This window comes from Carya illinoinensis, chromosome 3 (assembly GCF_018687715.1).
Source record: "Carya illinoinensis cultivar Pawnee chromosome 3, C.illinoinensisPawnee_v1, whole genome shotgun sequence".
NCBI classification, from domain to species: domain Eukaryota; kingdom Viridiplantae; phylum Streptophyta; class Magnoliopsida; order Fagales; family Juglandaceae; genus Carya; species Carya illinoinensis.
In genome coordinates, this window is record NC_056754.1 from 8,973,992 (window position 1) to 8,992,438 (window position 18,447).

General features: G+C 38.1%; 4 protein-coding genes across 6 annotated transcripts; 1 reads left to right on the forward strand and 3 right to left on the reverse strand.

Annotated features, from left to right (window-relative positions):
• Nucleotides 1–423: 423 nt before the first annotated feature.
• Nucleotides 424–4,356, reverse strand: LOC122303079 (biotin carboxyl carrier protein of acetyl-CoA carboxylase 2, chloroplastic-like). Of its 2 annotated transcripts, none has more exons than XM_043114626.1 (7): nucleotides 3,859–4,356; nucleotides 2,996–3,049; nucleotides 2,750–2,910; nucleotides 2,344–2,641; nucleotides 2,045–2,116; nucleotides 826–891; nucleotides 424–711 (listed from the first exon to the last, which is right to left on the reverse strand). In XM_043114626.1, exons 1-7 carry the CDS (start codon nucleotides 3,994–3,996, stop codon nucleotides 688–690), a joined length of 813 nt encoding a protein of 270 aa, XP_042970560.1. In that variant the 5' UTR covers nucleotides 3,997–4,356; the 3' UTR covers nucleotides 424–687. The 2 variants fall into 2 exon arrangements, with proteins under 2 accessions (XP_042970560.1, XP_042970561.1); XM_043114627.1 differs by having other exon boundaries at nucleotides 2,344–2,661; nucleotides 2,694–2,910; nucleotides 3,859–3,949.
• Nucleotides 4,357–6,899: 2,543 nt separating this feature from the next.
• LOC122303962 (protein PLANT CADMIUM RESISTANCE 9-like) lies at nucleotides 6,900–8,809 on the reverse strand. The gene is made up of 4 exons (XM_043115955.1): nucleotides 8,447–8,809; nucleotides 8,277–8,348; nucleotides 7,858–8,067; nucleotides 6,900–7,203 (listed from the first exon to the last, which is right to left on the reverse strand). The coding sequence occupies exons 1-4, from the start codon at nucleotides 8,580–8,582 to the stop codon at nucleotides 7,130–7,132; spliced, it is 492 nt and encodes a 163-aa protein (XP_042971889.1). The 5' UTR covers nucleotides 8,583–8,809; the 3' UTR covers nucleotides 6,900–7,129.
• Nucleotides 8,810–9,644: 835 nt separating this feature from the next.
• Nucleotides 9,645–15,187, reverse strand: LOC122303080 (probable mitochondrial-processing peptidase subunit beta, mitochondrial). The gene is made up of 9 exons (XM_043114628.1): nucleotides 14,371–15,187; nucleotides 12,355–12,519; nucleotides 12,051–12,188; nucleotides 11,816–11,967; nucleotides 11,597–11,705; nucleotides 11,326–11,424; nucleotides 10,803–10,868; nucleotides 10,196–10,303; nucleotides 9,645–10,069 (listed from the first exon to the last, which is right to left on the reverse strand). Exons 1-9 carry the CDS (start codon nucleotides 15,034–15,036, stop codon nucleotides 9,983–9,985), a joined length of 1,590 nt encoding a protein of 529 aa, XP_042970562.1. The 5' UTR covers nucleotides 15,037–15,187; the 3' UTR covers nucleotides 9,645–9,982.
• Nucleotides 15,188–15,773: 586 nt separating this feature from the next.
• Nucleotides 15,774–18,127, forward strand: LOC122303081 (40S ribosomal protein S19-3-like). 2 transcript variants are annotated; one of them, XM_043114629.1, is made up of 4 exons: nucleotides 15,774–15,981; nucleotides 16,862–16,952; nucleotides 17,064–17,247; nucleotides 17,828–18,127. In XM_043114629.1, exons 1-4 carry the CDS (start codon nucleotides 15,898–15,900, stop codon nucleotides 17,898–17,900), a joined length of 432 nt encoding a protein of 143 aa, XP_042970563.1. In that variant the 5' UTR covers nucleotides 15,774–15,897; the 3' UTR covers nucleotides 17,901–18,127. The 2 variants fall into 2 exon arrangements, with proteins under 2 accessions (XP_042970563.1, XP_042970564.1); XM_043114630.1 differs by lacking the exon at nucleotides 15,774–15,981 and adding an exon at nucleotides 16,013–16,093.
• Nucleotides 18,128–18,447: the final 320 nt, after the last annotated feature.

An 18,447-nucleotide genomic window follows, 5' to 3' on the forward strand; every position in this document is an offset into this window, starting at 1 on the left:
AGGAGAGATATTGTGGAATGGACTCTTTTTTAGGTTGGAGAATCAACAATTGTTGCCGTAGAAATGAGGCATTTCTTTCTCCCTTTTGCCCGCCTCATTTCTTTCACTGATGTAGAGTTCGATTTCTCTCAACCTATCGACCTCAGATTGGCCTTCACGCACATCCATGCTTCACAGAATTCACGTTGAAATTAGTACTCTAGTGCTGATGGGTAAATATATGAGCTGCACAGTAGCACGTTTTCAAGTGCATTGATTAAGGAAGCTTTTGGCAATTTGAACATACTAAAATGCTCATCTGTTGATGTCATTTATAATGGGAAGCACTAAGCAGCACCGATCTAATATCAAGTCGAGATCCCATCCTAACATGGGAAATGTCAGCGTAGGTCTCAGACATGGAAAAAAAAAAAAATAACAAGATTTTACAACACACCATGAAAAGCTGTCTATAAAATAGGAAAAAGGTACGTTCCAATGTCACTCTTATATTCTACAACTTTATGGCCGTAAATGACACGTAGTAATCATAACGTTAACAGAGAATAAATATCCTTAAATCAAACCTTATTAAATGAGAAACTATAGAGTAACAGAAACATTACTAAATTCTTACAATCCAATGAAAATTAAACCCAAAAGAGTGACTACCACCCAGAAGTTTGGAGGAGGACGTGACCAAGTAACTCACGGTACGATGACAAAAAGAGGCTGCAAGGATAATATAGGGAATTCAGATAAATAAATTGAAGTATAAACCACAACATATGTGCGTGCGTGCGTGTGTGAGAGAGAGAGAGTGAGTGAGAGAGAGAGAGAGATCACCGTGTCTACACTAACTGGTTTCGTATCCTCTAAAAGAATCTCTGTTATTGTTCCAGATTGATCAGCCTGGTGAGAAAAATTGAAGATTAGCAGCCTTTGGTCTCAAGGTGGAATGCAACATAGTCTCAAATCCCAGTGGGGAAAAAGGGGCCCAATAATCAATTATATCAGCACAACAATGCATAGGTGAAAATTAAGGTTACTCGAGCAATTTCATTCAAGAAAACGTTTCTCTAATCAATCCATAATGAAGAATGGCGTATGGATCATCTGCAATACACAAGGGGCTTTGATTGTAGGCTTCTCTCCCTTCTATAGATGTAACACCTCAATGGAAGACCTAAACCACATTACCTATACTCTAAAGAGACTAGTCAATGATACAATTGGAGTCCCATTGGAACCTTATAAAGAGTAAGAACTTCTCATTCCCAAGTAATGTGAGATCTCATTCACCACCTACCCTTAATCTTATCATATAGGGGTATCACAACCATTGTAGGTGGTATGGCTCAAGTCCCACATTTCTGGTTGGGATAGGCTCTAAGACCATTTGTAACGCCCCAATAGAAGGCCTAAATCACATGGCCTATACTCCAAAAGGACTAGTCAATGATACAATTGGAGCCCCATTGGAACCTTATAAAGAGCAAGAACTTCTCATTCTCAAGTAATGTGGGATCCCATAAACTACCTACCCTTAATCTTATCATATAGAGGTATCACAATAGATGGGGAACAAGCGCAGTGGCTGAGGTCCGAGCTCTATTAAACACATTTTCGGAAAATTTAATCAAGATGCTGATCTATTGGTAAAACAGGGTGCAAATGGGGATGCAAGAGAGTTCTTGTCAGGCTCGAGACATTATAATGATCCTTAGAATTGATAGAGCTGGACTGCCTGTGCTATGTTGAAATGACAGGTCTTAACAAGAGTCCACAGTCTGTAGTCAGTTTATACCAATTTTGTTCTAGCTTACACATTTTGATTTGGGCTTTTATTTTTCGTATATTCTAGGTGTGAGTTTGTAACCACGGTATTCCTTTGCTACAAGTGTGGGCTTATCAATAAATTTGGAGCTATCTTCTTATTAAAAACACACAAAGAAACCTTCTAGAAATGAACTAGTAAGAGGAGAGGGGTTAGTAAAGACAAGAATGGAAGATTTTTTAGGAATCAACCCTCTTAGGTTTGAACAATCAAGTAGGGAACAGGTACCTCAATTTCGTTCATCAGTTTCATGGCCTCAATGATGCAGACAACCTGACCTTTTTGGACTTTATCTCCTACCTGAAAATGGTTAAATATTTATAAGAGCCGTTACTGTTTTTCCCATATGGTGAATAATGTGATATGTACCCTTTTTTTTTTATTTTTTATTTTTTATTTTTTATAATGAAGTATATACACATTCGAATTGCTTGAGACATGATTTCTCATCTGTCATGTCCTTTTTTTTTGGGGGGGGGGGGGGGGGGGGGGGAGCCCTCAAAGTGGTCACCAACACTGCCACTTACCTTGACAAATGGTGGTTCACCTGGTCCAGGACAACGATAGAATGTTCCAGCCATGGGGGATTTCAGTGGTGGATGAGACGAAGTGTTTGCCTTTGCAGGAGCAGGTAAGGCAGGTGCTGGTGCTGAAGCAGGAGCAGCTGACGTCGCTGGTGGAGGAGGAGACGGAAGCATTGCATAGGGTAGAGGTGGTGGCAGACTAGATGGTGCTATTGGCTGTAAAGCTTCCTTTTTTCTTATTAAGATCTCACAGTCTGACTGCTTCAGCCGCAGTTCAGCAATATCTCTTGAATCAACAAGCCTGTGAATGAAAATGATACAAACTTCAACAAGAATGACATGTTTAATATACATTTACTGTGAAGAATACTTGCAAGAATGTGTGTGCGCCAAACCCACTTTGACTTACTTGACAAGATCTGATACTTGAGACATGAATGCTGAGATTGACGATTCATCTTGAACAGTATCTTGATCAAGATGTGCCGACTCATCTTTCCCTTTTGGTGATGCAACTCCAGATATTGTTGGAAGTACAGGTACAGAATTTGAAGATTTCTCGGCTGTAACCTAGAATTCAAGTAGCCTTAGTAGGTGCTCATAATGAATATCTTATGCAAATAAGGAACTTTTTGCTTATTGAGTACAATCTTACCTCATTAAGCTTTGCACACACCTTCCAGTCCCTGTATTGCTTCCAGTTATTGCTCTGCAAGACAATTATACCTCTAAATAATAAAGAGTTTGCAGCCAAAAAATGTATTATACATGAACTACACATTATTAAATCTTCATACAGCGTGCATTTGCATTAGTCGAAAACCTTACAGAAAACCAGATTTCAATTTTCTTTAATTAACCAGAAAACCAAAAATCGACAGGTAGAACGCAGACAACTGAAAATTTCAAAATTCATAAGCCGGGCAGCCAATTCTTCTGTAATTTTGCTCTTGCCTTCATTAGACACGATGGCATGACCGCAAAGGATCGCTCTCTATCTGATCGAAACCATGCTGATGTATGAAATGCAAACTACAATCAATCTGCAGTCTTAAACTATGATAGATACATATATCATTCACTTGGGTAAATACTCTCTCCTCACACGTCAAGGTGAACCACTAAATTTTTTTCCCAGTAATGCTTACTACACATAAAGAACGCTGTTCATACTACGCGTACATACTACCCAGAAAATCTGGAAAGAATCATCGAATGACTACATGTTTCTACGAAATAAAAGGCTTCTTATATTCATTTTTTTCCATAAAATTAAAATCGTTGACACATATATGGACAATAGTTTATATAAATTACGTATCGGAAGGGAAAAATGTATAATATAAATCATTCAACAGCACAATATTAAATATGGACAAGAGTTGATATAAATTAAGAACAAAAGAAAAAGCACACAGTAAAGCCAAATAAATATTTCCACGAGTAGAACTTGAACACCAAAAAATAGTGCGAATCAATGAAAATGCCAAAGATTAAAGTCCAGGAGAATGAACACACTAGCGAAGATCCGAGTAAGACAGACGGCGTGGGACTGGACACGCGACGAAAGAAGAGCAGCTTGTGGTGGCTTTTATTCGTGGATCCGAGACGGGGAAGGGATAAGGTTTTAGGGCAGGGCACCGTTAACGACGCCATGATGAGAGAGAGGAAATTAGAAAACAGAAAACAAGAAATTAAGATATATATGGAAAGTGATTTCAATGGTTTCTTCTTTCGTAGCTCTCTCTACTCAAGATGGAAAATGAAAAGCGGTGCAAAAGGGAACGAAAAAAGGAAGGGATTTTGTAAGGGAAAGGTGGGCGATGAGATCGAAGAGACTATCTGAGAGATCCGAGGAGGAGAAAAAGAAAATGTGGGGGAGACTTAAGAAGTGTTCGATGTTTACGAGGCGGCCATCAACATCGCCCCATTTTAACTAACCACAGCTCAACAATGTCGTTGGGTTTCTCTACCGAAGACACGACACAAAGAAGCCGTCTCTACTGAGAGAGAAGAGAGAGGCTTTCCCATTTCCCTCCATGTGTGCATATTTGACGTGGACGACTAGGGCGGGTCCACGAACCTGGGTAACCAAATCGAACGGCTAGCAGTTATGTTTAGTGTACAGTTCTAAATTCTTTTCGCCCGATTTGTTTGGTTCCGGGATTTTGGTACGCTTTCGTACCTACAATTTTGATATGTAACATCTGGGTATTTTGTTAAAAAAATAAATAAATAATCAATATATAATATCACGTTACAATTAAAAATATAATATTTAAATCTCGAATATTTTTTTTTTAAATTAAGATATATTTGAGATTTATGTTTTTCATCAACTTGATGATAACAAGTGTCTTGATAACATGCCCTAGCTTTTGGTCAAGTAGATACAGGCTTAAGATGTGAAAATTCTGCACATTCCATTTGAAAATGCAATATCGACATTTAATAACTAGAGAAAGGTCTCTTAAATTTTGTGATTAAGAATTTGCCTTTAAGTCGTTAGGCATGGATAGATGCTTCTAATTACCACCTAATTATAATGCAACAATGCTCTTATTATACAGTGATTGTTGCTAATGTTTGACAATTGAGTAATACTAGATACAATTTTAGGATGTGCTAGTCCAGCATACTCTATTTGAAAATAGAGTGTGCAGGACTTGCACATTTTAAAAGTAAAAATGTAATTTTTCTTAACAATTATGTACTATCGTGATCTCTTTTTTGAAAATTTCCACTTATATAAGGATATGATGCTTCGTTTCAATCTACAGTTACATAATTAGATACACTTTGAAGACTTAAGTATGGTGCCATTACTGCAAGTATGTTGCAGATCCTGTACTTCTGCATAATGCATGCTTAAGAACTGTATTTTGCTTCCATCTGAGAGATCTGCTTTAGACTGGATGCAGCAATGTACAGTCCATTCCATTTCATTGACATGTTGCCAGAGTAGGTTTGTTTTTTTTTTAGGTCAGTCCTTTAATTTCCATTGACATCACTAAAGAACTTTCAATTGCAAGTTCCTTATTATATGCTACTACAAGATATGCTTTTCGTTCTTGACTCTTGCAGCAGTCGATTTTGTTTCTGTCTTTCTGTACAACCACCACTAAAACTGAATGCTTTAGATCCTATCTATTTGTGTTCGTTTCATCCTATCAAGTTGAAATCTTAAACTTTCTTGATGAGGTAGATTCTTGGTTCTTTGACCCATGAAGATGTATTTTTTGTTCATCAGAACTTGTTTTCCACTCGCTTGTATGTTCTGCTATTCATCCGCCCTGTAACAATTGATCACAGATATATCAGTCCCAGGAACTGGGGACATAAGTACTTTTCTAGTCATCCAACGAAGGAAATTAAGCACATACCTGGCTTGTAATATCTTCTGGTTTTGGCTGCCTGAGGGATAAACACCCCAGTTCCATTGGCATTTTTCCACAGGTTCAGAAGCCATGCAGGTACTGAATTAGTACTCTCATTTTCCCACCAATTGAAATAGCTTCCAGGTTGTAATATAGCAGGGTAAGTACAATCTATTAATCTGTTTGAGCTTCTTTTGGGCAACAATGGAGGAGGAATTTTGCCGTTTGGCTTTGTGGAGATCTTCATCCTCATCTGCTGTCAAAAGCAGAATTTGCTTCCTAATTTCTGCGTAGAGAACATCATTCTGGTCATGGTCGCCACCTTCGAGTTCCAGATAGTGATCTGCCTTCATGTCCATATTGAATTGGAGACTGTAATCAGAGTCTATGAAAGAGCTCTAACCGGAAGAGACTTGTTTTGTTTTGCGGTAGGAAATGGTGAATTGGGTTTCTTAGGGAACTTGTTTGGGATTATTATATAGAGTGATAGCAGGGAAAGAGTACTTTCTTTGAGGTCAATTTAACCGGTGCAGAGACGTTGGATTGGTTAAATGCTTCCAAAAGAATTCAATTCTGAATAATATGTCTATGTTTGTTCTTTAGTTCATGTACTTACCTGAAATTGGTCATTAGGATATACTTAAAGCCAAAGTCCTTGCAAACCAAATGGATGAGAATGACTTTAAACATCCCTTTTCTTTAACATAATGACAAGCAATCAAATGAACGTGGTCATAACTGCACGAGATATCATAAATTATAGCCTTCAATTCATGACTTTGGATCATTTGTGCTAAAATGGTAGGTAATAAATGCCATATCAGAGTATCAATATCAAGGTGCTGATACACCACCGTAGAAGATAACTTGTAAATTGAAAGATCAAATCTTTCTCTCAATACTTGTGTTTTCCAAATTATGGAACATGTTGACTGAATTAAGAGCATCAACAGAGAGCTTGACAAATGAAAGGTCAGACCCGTGCCAAGAGTTGGCTTTTCAAAACTACCGACTATGTTGACGAAAATAATCAAGCAAATAAAAGAAACATGACCCTCAATCTGAATCCCACCACATTGCTCCAATCCAGGAAGTTCCTGCTGCTATCATTTTGTCAAGATTATATACTTCAATTCCTGAACATGCACTTCTGTAGACACTATAAAGAGAGCGGGAGCCATAGGTTTTAAATCATGCAATTAAAGAGTATGTAAAAGGTGGAAGAACTGATGGAAAAATACAATGAATCATCCAGAATTACAGAAGCCAAACAGCAGAAATGGACTCAAATGCGTGCACAAGACAACAGAGAGTTACACACTCACGTTGCATATAATACAAAATGACAATGTCTTAAAGAAATAAATATACAATAATCAAATCTTGTTTATGGCAAAAATACAATTTTTGCATCAACGAGCCATGCCAGGTGCTATAGGAGGCGTGAGTCCTTCCCGGTTCCACTTCTCTACATTGGCTTCCCAACCTTCACGCAAAAGATAACGACAAATAAGCACCAAAATGCATCATTCAGCACTAATCTTAAACTTCCAATCTACATGTTTGGATATCTAATACGAATCATGTTATTTTTATCGATGGAATATAAATCCATTGCGCACACAAAGGGACTCATCATCATGAAACCTCCAACCGATCGAGAGTCACTTTTATTTTTTCCAGTCAGGATTTTAGATCGAGATTCATTTCTTTACTTTTCGGTCTTTGTTCTTGGAGTGGTGGTTTAGGAAATAGATGTTATCAAGTTCTTTTTTTTTAAAAAAAATATTGATTATGTGATTAAATCTGTTGTAAGGTTTCTATAGGAACCATTGATAAATTGTTTTATCAAAATATAACCTGAGAATATTGCCATATAAAAAATTATATTAGTAAGCCATCGTTGAAGACATGACCTCCACACTAGTGATAATTTGATACAATAAGATTTGATTTGCAAGAGAACTTAATTTTAAACTTCTCTTGCAAATTAGATCTTAGAATGTTAACTATATATAGAGTGTGTCTTTTACACCGACTTCCAATTGGAAGGACTCTTGCCATTCACCTTGGAGATATCAAGACCTCTAGGAGCCGAGACAGAAAATACATGCATGTGTTAAAAGGGAATAGAGCTTACCAATGGAGGGATCAACCCCACGATACTGGAGTTCTCTATACTCTTGACAAAGAGAGCAAGCACAGCAGCAGCAATGAACCAACCAATCTGCACAGGGAGCCTCTGGCAGTGAGAAGAGGCCTCGGAGTTTGGACCTGTATGTACAAGCGTACAGCCATCCGCAGCCAACAGAGCCCATGGCATAGGAGATGAGGCCACCAATCAGACATGCTGCCCATTCAACACATTAACATCATTAATTCGTATTAAGTAACAACTTTTGTTATGTTTGGGGGATCCAAACAAACACTCCATCTCAAAAACACCATCATGAGTCTAATAAATTGGACCCGTACCCACATGTTCCTCATTAACTCTAGTGTTATAAAACAAAAGCGATATTAGTTTATACTGAAAACGGATTTAAGTATTTTGCTTACATGTGGTCCCTCTATCAACAATTTCCACAATCCGGCCAACGGTGATACATGGACAGCAACATGTTATGAGACCTACAAAAGTGAACAAGAGTTAAGACATCAAGAAGGGGGGGCGATTTTGAGAGGAAGATTGCAAGGGTTAAAAGAAATGTATCCATGGCAGCTATTACAGTTGGATGGATCCTCAAAACAATCACAAAGTCCGGAAGACCATTGTCCCTCATGAGGCTTTGCAAATGGAGTGGCTGAAGTTGGAGGTGGTGGAGCTGATTTGGCATAGGGTGCTTCGGCTTTATTGGGATACATCGGTGCAAGAAGTTATAGATACTGTGGATAGGTGATGGAGGGAATTTCTGAATGCCTTTAGGTTATGGTATTGGGTCTTATAAATAGTAGGCAATGGATTGGGATTGACGTGTGTTTCTTGGCTGAGTTAACTGCTAGGAAAATCCAGTTTTGAATCTGCAGAAATGATTGACTAAACTTTGTTTCTATTTTATCATTTTTGAAGATTTCTTCTTTCTTCCTTCCTTTTTAAAATCTTTGAATTGGTTTAATAGATCACTTCAGACACATACAGTTTCCGATAAGGCTTGAATGATTCAATCCAAAACATGAAATTTAAGTATAGAGGTGTCATTGTGTGTAAAACATATCAATGCTTGATCTATTCAGATATCTTATAAAAAGAATTTACAACTTATAGCTCAACTTAAGATATTATAAAATTTTATTTTATGATAAAATAAATATGACGTATCACGTTAAGTAACCTTTACTTAAAACCTTTATTTTATAAGATCTATTCGGAGACCTCTTAACAATATTAGAAACAGCAATGAAATTCCTCATTTCCAAAGCCTTGACCAGAACATATAGATGAGAAGTATTGAAAGAGACGTAAGGCGTGCACTCACCCTCATCAACCGGAAAATGGGGGCTGCTTTTTTCTTTTCTTTTTTGAGGGGCTGCTCTATTCATCATCAACCAGATGTATACGAAACAGTCGTTGATGATTGAGCTGTTTGAATGGAAGAAGACACCTCAAATGGACCAGAAGTACCTTAATTCCATTCCATTTTTTATTTAGGAAAAAATAAAGAAAGAAAAAAAAACAAGTGAACACAGCTGAAAACAATTTCGCTGTGAAGTGATTTGATGGTTTGTAATAACACTAATTAACTAGGCTTTGACGGTTGAACTAGTGTTGATTTTCAAGTCGTCTCATTATTCGAGAAATAAAATAACAAGATTTCAATGTCCGGAAATTGTAATGTGCTACAGAAATACGTACGTTGACCTTGGAAGATATCCATAACATCCTTGAATTTATTATCTATCGGACCAAGCAAAAGGCGAAACCCCATGTACAGAACAGAATCGACCTAAAGGTAAATCGTTTAGAACAAAACGTGCATGAACTCAGAAGACCACATTACTGTGATAGGTTCCAACAATGAGGAATAATGGCAGGATGGGAGAGCTAACGGAAAATTTCACAATCACAACTATGATGGCGGCATGCTTATTTCTACATATGAATGTTACAAAAACAAAAACAAGACCTAAAACATATAGATTAAGATGCCGGGCACTGACATCTCTCAGGCCTGGCGCATTGGTTGTGTAAAATGAAAGAAATCATCTGAGACCAGAACACCTAACAAAAGGTAAGAATCAACAAAAAGGAATAAGTCAGATGCGAACTAGTAGCGGTTCCAGTAGGTCCTGCGTCTGAACCAGTTGTAGTCAGGTAAACCCTGGATGGGCCCCATCGCGGCAATTGCAATATCCTGCAAAACCAAGCACCGGATGAAGACAAGTCCATCACATTTTGATCAACAGACTGGTGAAAAATCTTACATAAAGTTTTACTTCATTTTCTAGATCCAGTAACTTAGGTACCTAATACTACTTACCTGGTCCCAAATAAATCGGTTTGCAACGCGTTTGACTGTCCTTGCATCAACAGCATCAATTCTGGCAAATAATTCGGCTGATGGGATTCTTCGGCCATATGTAAGTAGCTACATGCACAAAAGGACCACGGAAAGCAAAATTAGGAATTGTGAATTGTAGCAGAACAGATTTCCTAATCAAATTTGATATTTACAGTGGTTACTTCTAATCTGAAACATATAAAAACCACAGGTATCACCTTCTCTTTTTAGCCATGCACACACATAACACCTTTCCAAACAATCATCCTAGTAGCCATTAAATCATAGAGAGATCTCATCTTTCAAACCAGGGTTCGACAAGACATACACAAAGCAAGAAATAACATGCACGTTGAACTAAGGAAGCAACAACAAAGGGATAAGAGTGACCTGCTGAAGTTAATCAGCTGGTCAAATGATATTGGTTCAATCCAGCTCGACAGTAGTGACTGCATGAAAGATTTCTCTCTCTGCTTGCAGTTTTTCAATACCACCTCATATACAATAGATTAAAAAGGATATACAACAGTAACCTAAATGAATCATTTCTTCTCTCTTATCATTTCAATAAGGAGAGAAGTTGCACCTGGCGCCCAATATCTTCAGCTACACAACTTGTTCCATCGATGTGAAGCAGCAGAGAAGATTTCAACTGCAATAAAAGACAGCAGCAAGCAACAATAACTACAGGAATCATTTTACCAAATTCCACAAAATCACGTAGATGAGACTGTTTGTGGACATAATCTTGAACAAAGAACAATAGAAAATTTGTCAACTGCCATATTGAAAAAATAATACTATTTCAAAATATCAGTATCGCACCCCATATCATTGTCATCCTCAAGGAATTGAAGCTTCTTTCAACCAACGTTTAATTTGACCAAAACAAACAAGAAACAAATAAATGCACTATGAAATGGCTTTTCACATTCACAAGAACAATTTGATTTCAAAAGTAGCTTTGTATCTGATACAAATGTCCAGCTGAGATTATTAGTCACGGTACTAAGCTCATTCTTAGAGCTTAGCCTGGTTCGGGTGAAAAAAAGAAATCTGAAGTAACCATGTATCTGATATCAAATTAAAATGAAAGCATTGGTGGGTACCTGATTACGTGCACGAATAACATCTTCTTCCAGAACTCGACAACACAACTTGGTGGTCTCATACATTATTGCGTATGCTAAATCATCTAAACAATCTGGCTGAAATAACAAGACAGCAAATTCATCAAAAATAAATGAAGTTACAATAACCCTATTGGCACCATGTCTATTTTTTCATCAAAAAAGGAGGAAATGAAGATAAAGAAGGTTCCATTTTATTCTGTAAATGACAGAAATGTTTGATGGCTTCAACAATGTTTAGGGACCTCACCTTAGCAACAGCATAAACACCAAATAGCCCAGTGTCTTTATAGTTGGTGTTAAAGGACATCATGTTTTCTGCGATTTCATTTATGGCAATCTTCTGTGCCAAGTCAGAACTGTATACAGGTTTTCATTTTATTAATGGATGTGCCTAAAAGAGAAAATGCCTGACTGAAGAACAAAACCCGAAATGCCACAAAGGTAAGTAGTTCTGAAAATAACTCACCCCATGTGCTTTCCACCACTAGCACTTTTATTCCATGAACCCAGCATAGCCTGCATTACCATCAGGGCAACAGAATCTGGATCTGTCCAAGATGCTCCATTAAAAGCAACAGCAAATTGTGCCACGGGGACATCATCATCAATTATTCTAACCTGGTTTTTACAATGTCAACAAAATTTATTCTATTATACACAGCCATAAAAGATATTAAAAAGTAATCAATATATCTCCCCACCTCAGAACCAGTAAAAGCTGCTGGCTCTTTTGCAACTAACTGAGTAGCTGTGGTTGGGTCTGACGACAACTTTGTGAACAATTTTTTTACTTGCTCAACAATGTCCTCGTGCTTCACAGCTCCAGAAGCAGCAACAACCTGAGATATAGGTCCCAAAAAATCTCCATGACAATCCCTTCCCAAAGCAAGTCTTGCATATCGATTTAAAATGCAATAAAACTAAACACAATATGACATATTCACCAATTCCTCCGATCCACTATACACAAACAAAAAATTAAGAAACTTGTTATTTTGTTCCTACCATTCTGGGCGCCGTGTAGTGCGTTTGTATATAGTTCTGGAGATGATCTTTTGTAATTGTCCTAATATTCTGAGCAGGTCCAAGAATAGTTCGACCCAAAGGAGTGTACTGAAAGGCCGTTGCATGCAAATGGTCAAAAATGACTTCCTCAGTTTGCCCCTCAACCTACAGCATGGACATGAGATACAAACTTAAAACACACAAAGCAAGATAGCAAAACCTATAAGCAATTTTGCTACAACCTTAACAAAACATTATAAGCAACGAATGAAGGCAAACATCTCCACCAAAGACAAATCAAACACTAGTACTTCCACATCAGTTGAATAATACATCAAACAGTCTGTGTTAGATTATTGACTCAGGAAAAGGGCACTAGTGGTATTTCTCATTTATCACACATGCTACTGATTTAGCACAGAAGAGACACTTCACACTTCATAAAAGTAATCGAGATGTGATACCCCATATGATAAGGATAAGTGAAGGTGGTGTATGGGATCACACATTGCTTAGGAAGGAGAAGTTCTAGCTCTTTATCATGTTCCAATGGAGCTTCAATTGTATCATTGATTAGACCTTTTAGAGTATAGGCCATGCGGCTTGGGCCTTCCATTGGGGCATTCAAAGTGATATTAGAGCCTATCCCAACCAGAAACGTGGAACTTGAACTGTGTCACCTACAATGGACTAACCCAATGAGGACATTGGGAATTTAAAGGGGTAGATTGTGATTCCCCACATGATAAGGATAAATGGTAGTGTATGGTATCCTACATTGCTTGTAAATTAGAAGTTCTTGCTCTTTATAATGTTCCAATGGGGTTCCAATTGTATCATTGAGTAGTTCTTTTGGAGTATAGGCTATGTGGTTTGAGCCTTCCATTAGGGAGTTACACGAGAAGGGAAGGGCAACACGATAAAGTGTAAATTGCATCTCAAAATTCCATGCTTGTATAACGTTGAATGTACATTTATATTCAGCATCCACTTGTGTAAGGGCAAGGCAGGGCAGTAAATGATCACTTACGAATTTTTGTCACTTATCTTTCTTATCGTACTAAGAAAGTTATGTCATTGTTTCCTATAAAGCCTATGTCCAAGGCATTCACTATTCAGCTCAAAGACTGCTCTAAAAGCAACAAAGAAGATCCTCAAACTAAACTTAGCATAAATATTGATGGGGATTTGCTCATACTAGGAAAATAAGGAACAAAGTAGTCATGAGTTTTAAGATCCAACATAGTAAACTAGTATGAAGCACGCATTTGCAGGAAGGGAGAAAGAAGTGGAAACGAGAAATATAAAGGACGTGGGAAATAAAATTGCAATCTTTTTCCCCCATTATTCAGTACGTGAATCACATTATGCCGTTGAAAAACTAACATCAACCAATTTGAACTTGACAGGCATGGGAACGATAACCATTAAAGAAGATGAAAAAAAAAAAAAAAACCAGCGTTAACCTACAAATTCTGTGTTAAAATACTCCTCTTTTTTTAAAACAACTAACACTTCCAATTTAAAAACTCACTAATAGTTATTCTTAACCAAACAATTTATATCATGTGCAATGCACGTAATTACCAATGCATAAATTCATGGTTAACAATTCCATCATCACGCGTGACCTATAATAACTTCGTATTAGTGCCCAAATGCAAAACTTCGATCGGGTTCGAAACCAAGCCATTAACTGAAAATCTTAACCTCGAATGCAAAAATCACAAAAAAGGAAAAAAAAAAAAAAAAAAAAAGAAGAGAGAGAGAGAGAGAGAGAGTTTCAACCTGTAATATTAACAATAAAACGCTTCAAAGTTATGCAGTCAAACTAGTAACAATCACACTCGCCGAACTTGGTAACGACCACTCACCAATTAAAAAGTTTCAAAATTTCTGGAGCCAAAGAAATAAAAGAGGCTTCAGAATTTTAATTACTCTCACCCACAAACAGTCAAACTAATAAACAAAGTCCAATAAATGCATCCATTGAACCCAAGCAAATCCCTGACTTACCTCCTCCATTTCCCGGAGAATCACGTCGCGCTCGCGGCTAATGCGGTTCTCGTCGAACTTGGAGTTCTGCAATATATCGGCCAGGATGTCAAGCGCCCTGGGCACATCTTTCTCCATGACCCTGGCGTAGTAGGTGGTCTGCTCCCTCGACGTGTACGCGTTAAGATGTCCCCCCATGTTCTCGATCTCCTCCTCCAATGCCCTGGCCGTCCTCTTCTCCGTGCCCTTGAATATCATGTGCTCCAAGAAATGTGCGGTACCGTTGGTCTCGTCGGTCTCGAACCTCGACCCTGAATCGATCCAGACCCCGACGGTGGCAGTGCGGGCTGCGAGGTTGGACTCAGTGGCCACACGGAGGCCGTTGGGGAGGGTGGTGACGCGGGTCTCCGGGGCGGAGAGGATCCGGGTGTGGTCGGCAACGACCGGGTGAGGCGACCCGTACTTGAGGAAGCGTGGGTCAGGATTCTCGAGCTCCTTGATCTTCGATTTAACAGCTTCCGCGAGACGGTCGTAGACCATGGCGCTTGGTGGAGGAGGGGAGGGGGGTGGGGGTGATGGCGTGGCAATAGCCGGAGACGTCGAAGCCGATCGGACGGTGTTGGCGAAGGCGGACGTGGCCGCCCTGTGGGAGCGGCGAGATAGGGCTAGAAGATTCTTGATCACCATCTCTGGCTCACTGTCTTGGGTTTGACAGAACGGGGAAGAAGTGAGAAGGAGCTGCCTTCGATTCTAGAGGGACCGAGAGAGCTGGTCTCCGTCTCCTTGTAGATAAACCGAATAGATGCGCTGTTTGGTATTCACCTTCACACCTGTTTTGCTAGATGAACGACCGTCGCTTTGTCATATAACAATTATTCATAGTAAAATTAAACATAATAAATAATTTATTAATTATTCAACATTATATTACGAGATAATTAAAATTTCGTTACTCTATTTTTGTCAAAATAAAATTTTGTTAAATATTTAATCACAAGTAATAAAATGACCAAATGTTATGTCATTCGTTTGTATTAATCAAATGAGATGAGCTTTGGGTCTAATCCTATAGAAAGATAAGTAATATTTTATATAATCATGAAATATGTAAGTATTGTATAGTCGTTATAAAAAAAATAAAATTTATTATTAAAAATTTAATTTTTTAATATAATTTTCGTATTTATTTTTAAATAATTATGTAATATTTATTTACTCTAAATTATAAGTATCATTTCTTTTTAAGTATATTGTGTCAATGTGTCTATTATAATGTAAAATGAAATCCTAAATTAAATTAGGTGGCCGAGATATTTACACCATCGACCCAAAACATAAAGCCCGATTTCTGCACCCAACCCAAATACAAAACCCTTAATGGGTCAGTCCAAGATTGAAAACCCTAACGGGGTTGCTGAATATAAAACCTAATGCTCCTGAATCAGGATTCCTAGCGAGCGAGAGAGAGAGAGAGAGCCTACTTCGTCGCCCCCAAGCGATTAGCCTCCCTCACCTGTGCGACCCAAGCCTCTCTACCTTGCTTCATCAATGGCGACCGCGACGACTGTGAAGGACGTTTCGCCTCACGAGTTCGTGAAGGCCTACTCGGCTCATCTCAAGCGATCCGGCAAGGTATGTATATCCTCCACCACATACATGTTACTCTTACATACTCCGTATGTTTTTCGAGGTAAAATGGAGCAGAAGGCTAGAAGCTGTATATTCCAAAAATAGAAACGAAGCTGTAAGAAAACTAGGCTCTTATTCTTTTTAAATATTGGTAGCTGATTTAAGGCTGATATAGGTTTTTGGATTTGGCCCTAATTTTTATTTTTTCTCCAAACATGAGCTTTATTACGATGTTATGACCATTTGAATAAGATTGGTTTTGATTGAAGGAACCGAGAGTCTTATGATTGCTGAGTCGGGTCTGTATTGTTGGTATTTTTGTTAGCTGGGACAACCGAGTAAAATTACGGACAATGAAGAATTTTTTTATTGTATCTTTGTGGCTCTTTATTGTAGTTTTTTTAGCAAATAAATAGCTTGGTTAACATAGTGAAATGCATTCATGTAATGCCCTCCTGTTTTCCAAGAATGGATTGATCTAATTTAGTTTATACCCCACTTCAACATCTATCTGCTTTTTCAGTTGTAGTGTGCTGTTCTCATTCATATACGTCAATTTTATGCTCTTGTGAGGTTTTGGTGGTTCTTGTTATACGATCTGGAATATGTTTTTGTTTTTTAAATCAAAGTTTTGGTTGACTGTATGCCCGGGGATTTCGGGAATTATTTTTCAGTACAATTAGGGTGAGTAGAAAAATAGTTGAAACGTGTATCTCAAGTGCATGCTGTTTTGATGCACAATATCTAACGGCCTTTTGGCCATTCATCGGCATGTTTCTTAATTGGAAGTTTAAGTTGTATCCTACATTGTAATTCGGTGTGTTTGTATGCTGTTTTATTATATGTGAACTAATTTTCCTTTTCAATCATCTTATGTGAGCAGATGGAGCTGCCGGAGTGGGCAGATATTGTAAAGACTGCAAGGTTTAAGGAACTGGCTCCTTATGACCCTGATTGGTATTATGTGAGAGCTGGTAAGAATCGTCTCCTCTCTTCTTTTATCCTGATCTGCATCCTGAACAGTTTCTCTTATGCCCGTGGTCTGCAACATGCTTATAGATTTTTTGTCTCAAAATCTTGTGCAGCCTCCATGGCAAGGAAGATCTACCTGAGGGGAGGTCTTGGTGTTGGCTCTTTTAGAAGGATTTATGGTGGGAGTCAGAGGAATGGAAGTCGTCCACCCCATTTCTGCAAGAGCAGTGGTTCTGTTGCTCGCAACATTCTACAACAGTTGCAGCAAATGAACATTATTGATGTTGACCCAAAGGGGTGAGCTCAACATTATTTAAACCATTTTTCTATTGCAAAGATTAAGGTGATCACATTTGGTATAGATTATGATGTGAAGACAATAGATGCTCATTTTTATGCATAGAACACAGATTTAGTTTTTCCATCCCATCAAAGTGGAACTTCTCATGCAGATGTATTTCCATTATGTTGTAGAGTTAGCTCCTTGTATCATTTCTCTCATCATCACCAACCTCTGCTTCATCTTTCTCCCTCCTCTGGTCTCTCTGTGTTAAATATCCGAATATAATTTTGGTATTGTCAAAGCTCTCATGCAGATCCCACTCCATTTCTCTATAGTGAAAGTATGTTAGGGAATTATTCTGTTAATTTTAAATGTACTTGTAACGCTTCGCCCCCCAGGCCCCCCCCCCCCCCCCCCAAAAAAAAAAAAACCAATGAGGTGACGTTGCTAACCTTTATTTTTTTTCATTCAACCTGCCCTTGGATGCTTTCTACATTTTGCACTATGGTTTTGATCATAATCACTTGGCACTTCTCCCTTGTAATGTGATCTTATTTGCTGATACCTTTTTTACTTATGGCTGCTGTTTCTTAGTGGAAGGAGAATCACCTCAACTGGTCAGCGGGACCTTGACCAAGTTGCTGGGAGGATCGTTGTTGCCCCCTGATCAATGTATTCGAGAGATCTGGTAGAGCATTGGTCTTACTATTTTTTAGGTTTCTACTTTTGAAAAATGTGGCAACTACTGCGAATGTATTAAGACAACATTTTGTCCCATCTGCCAAGTGTTTTGTTAAGATAGACGTGGTTGATGTTTTGGTTTCAAATTTTGGTGCTTTGACATACTTTTACTCAATTATCTATAATTTGATATGTTTACTCGATTATCTATAATCCTGCATTTATACCTTGTAAAGCGTTTAATTTGGGAACGCTAGACATGCGAGGATGAAACAAGTGATCATAGATTATTGTAAGGTGTGCTTTTAAACCCCCCCTCCTTTTTTCCTATGTTTTCTTTTTGTTATTTTGCCCATAAATAATAATAATAATGAGCTGTGATGTTTATCAATTTCCCCAGGCTCATATCAAAATCTCTATTCAAACCTGTACAAAATCTTGTTCAGCTTCACCACATAGGAAGATAGAAGAGTTAAGTGGTCATCCTGTACAAAATCTTAAGATGGAAAACGTCTAATGAGAGTGAAGTAGCA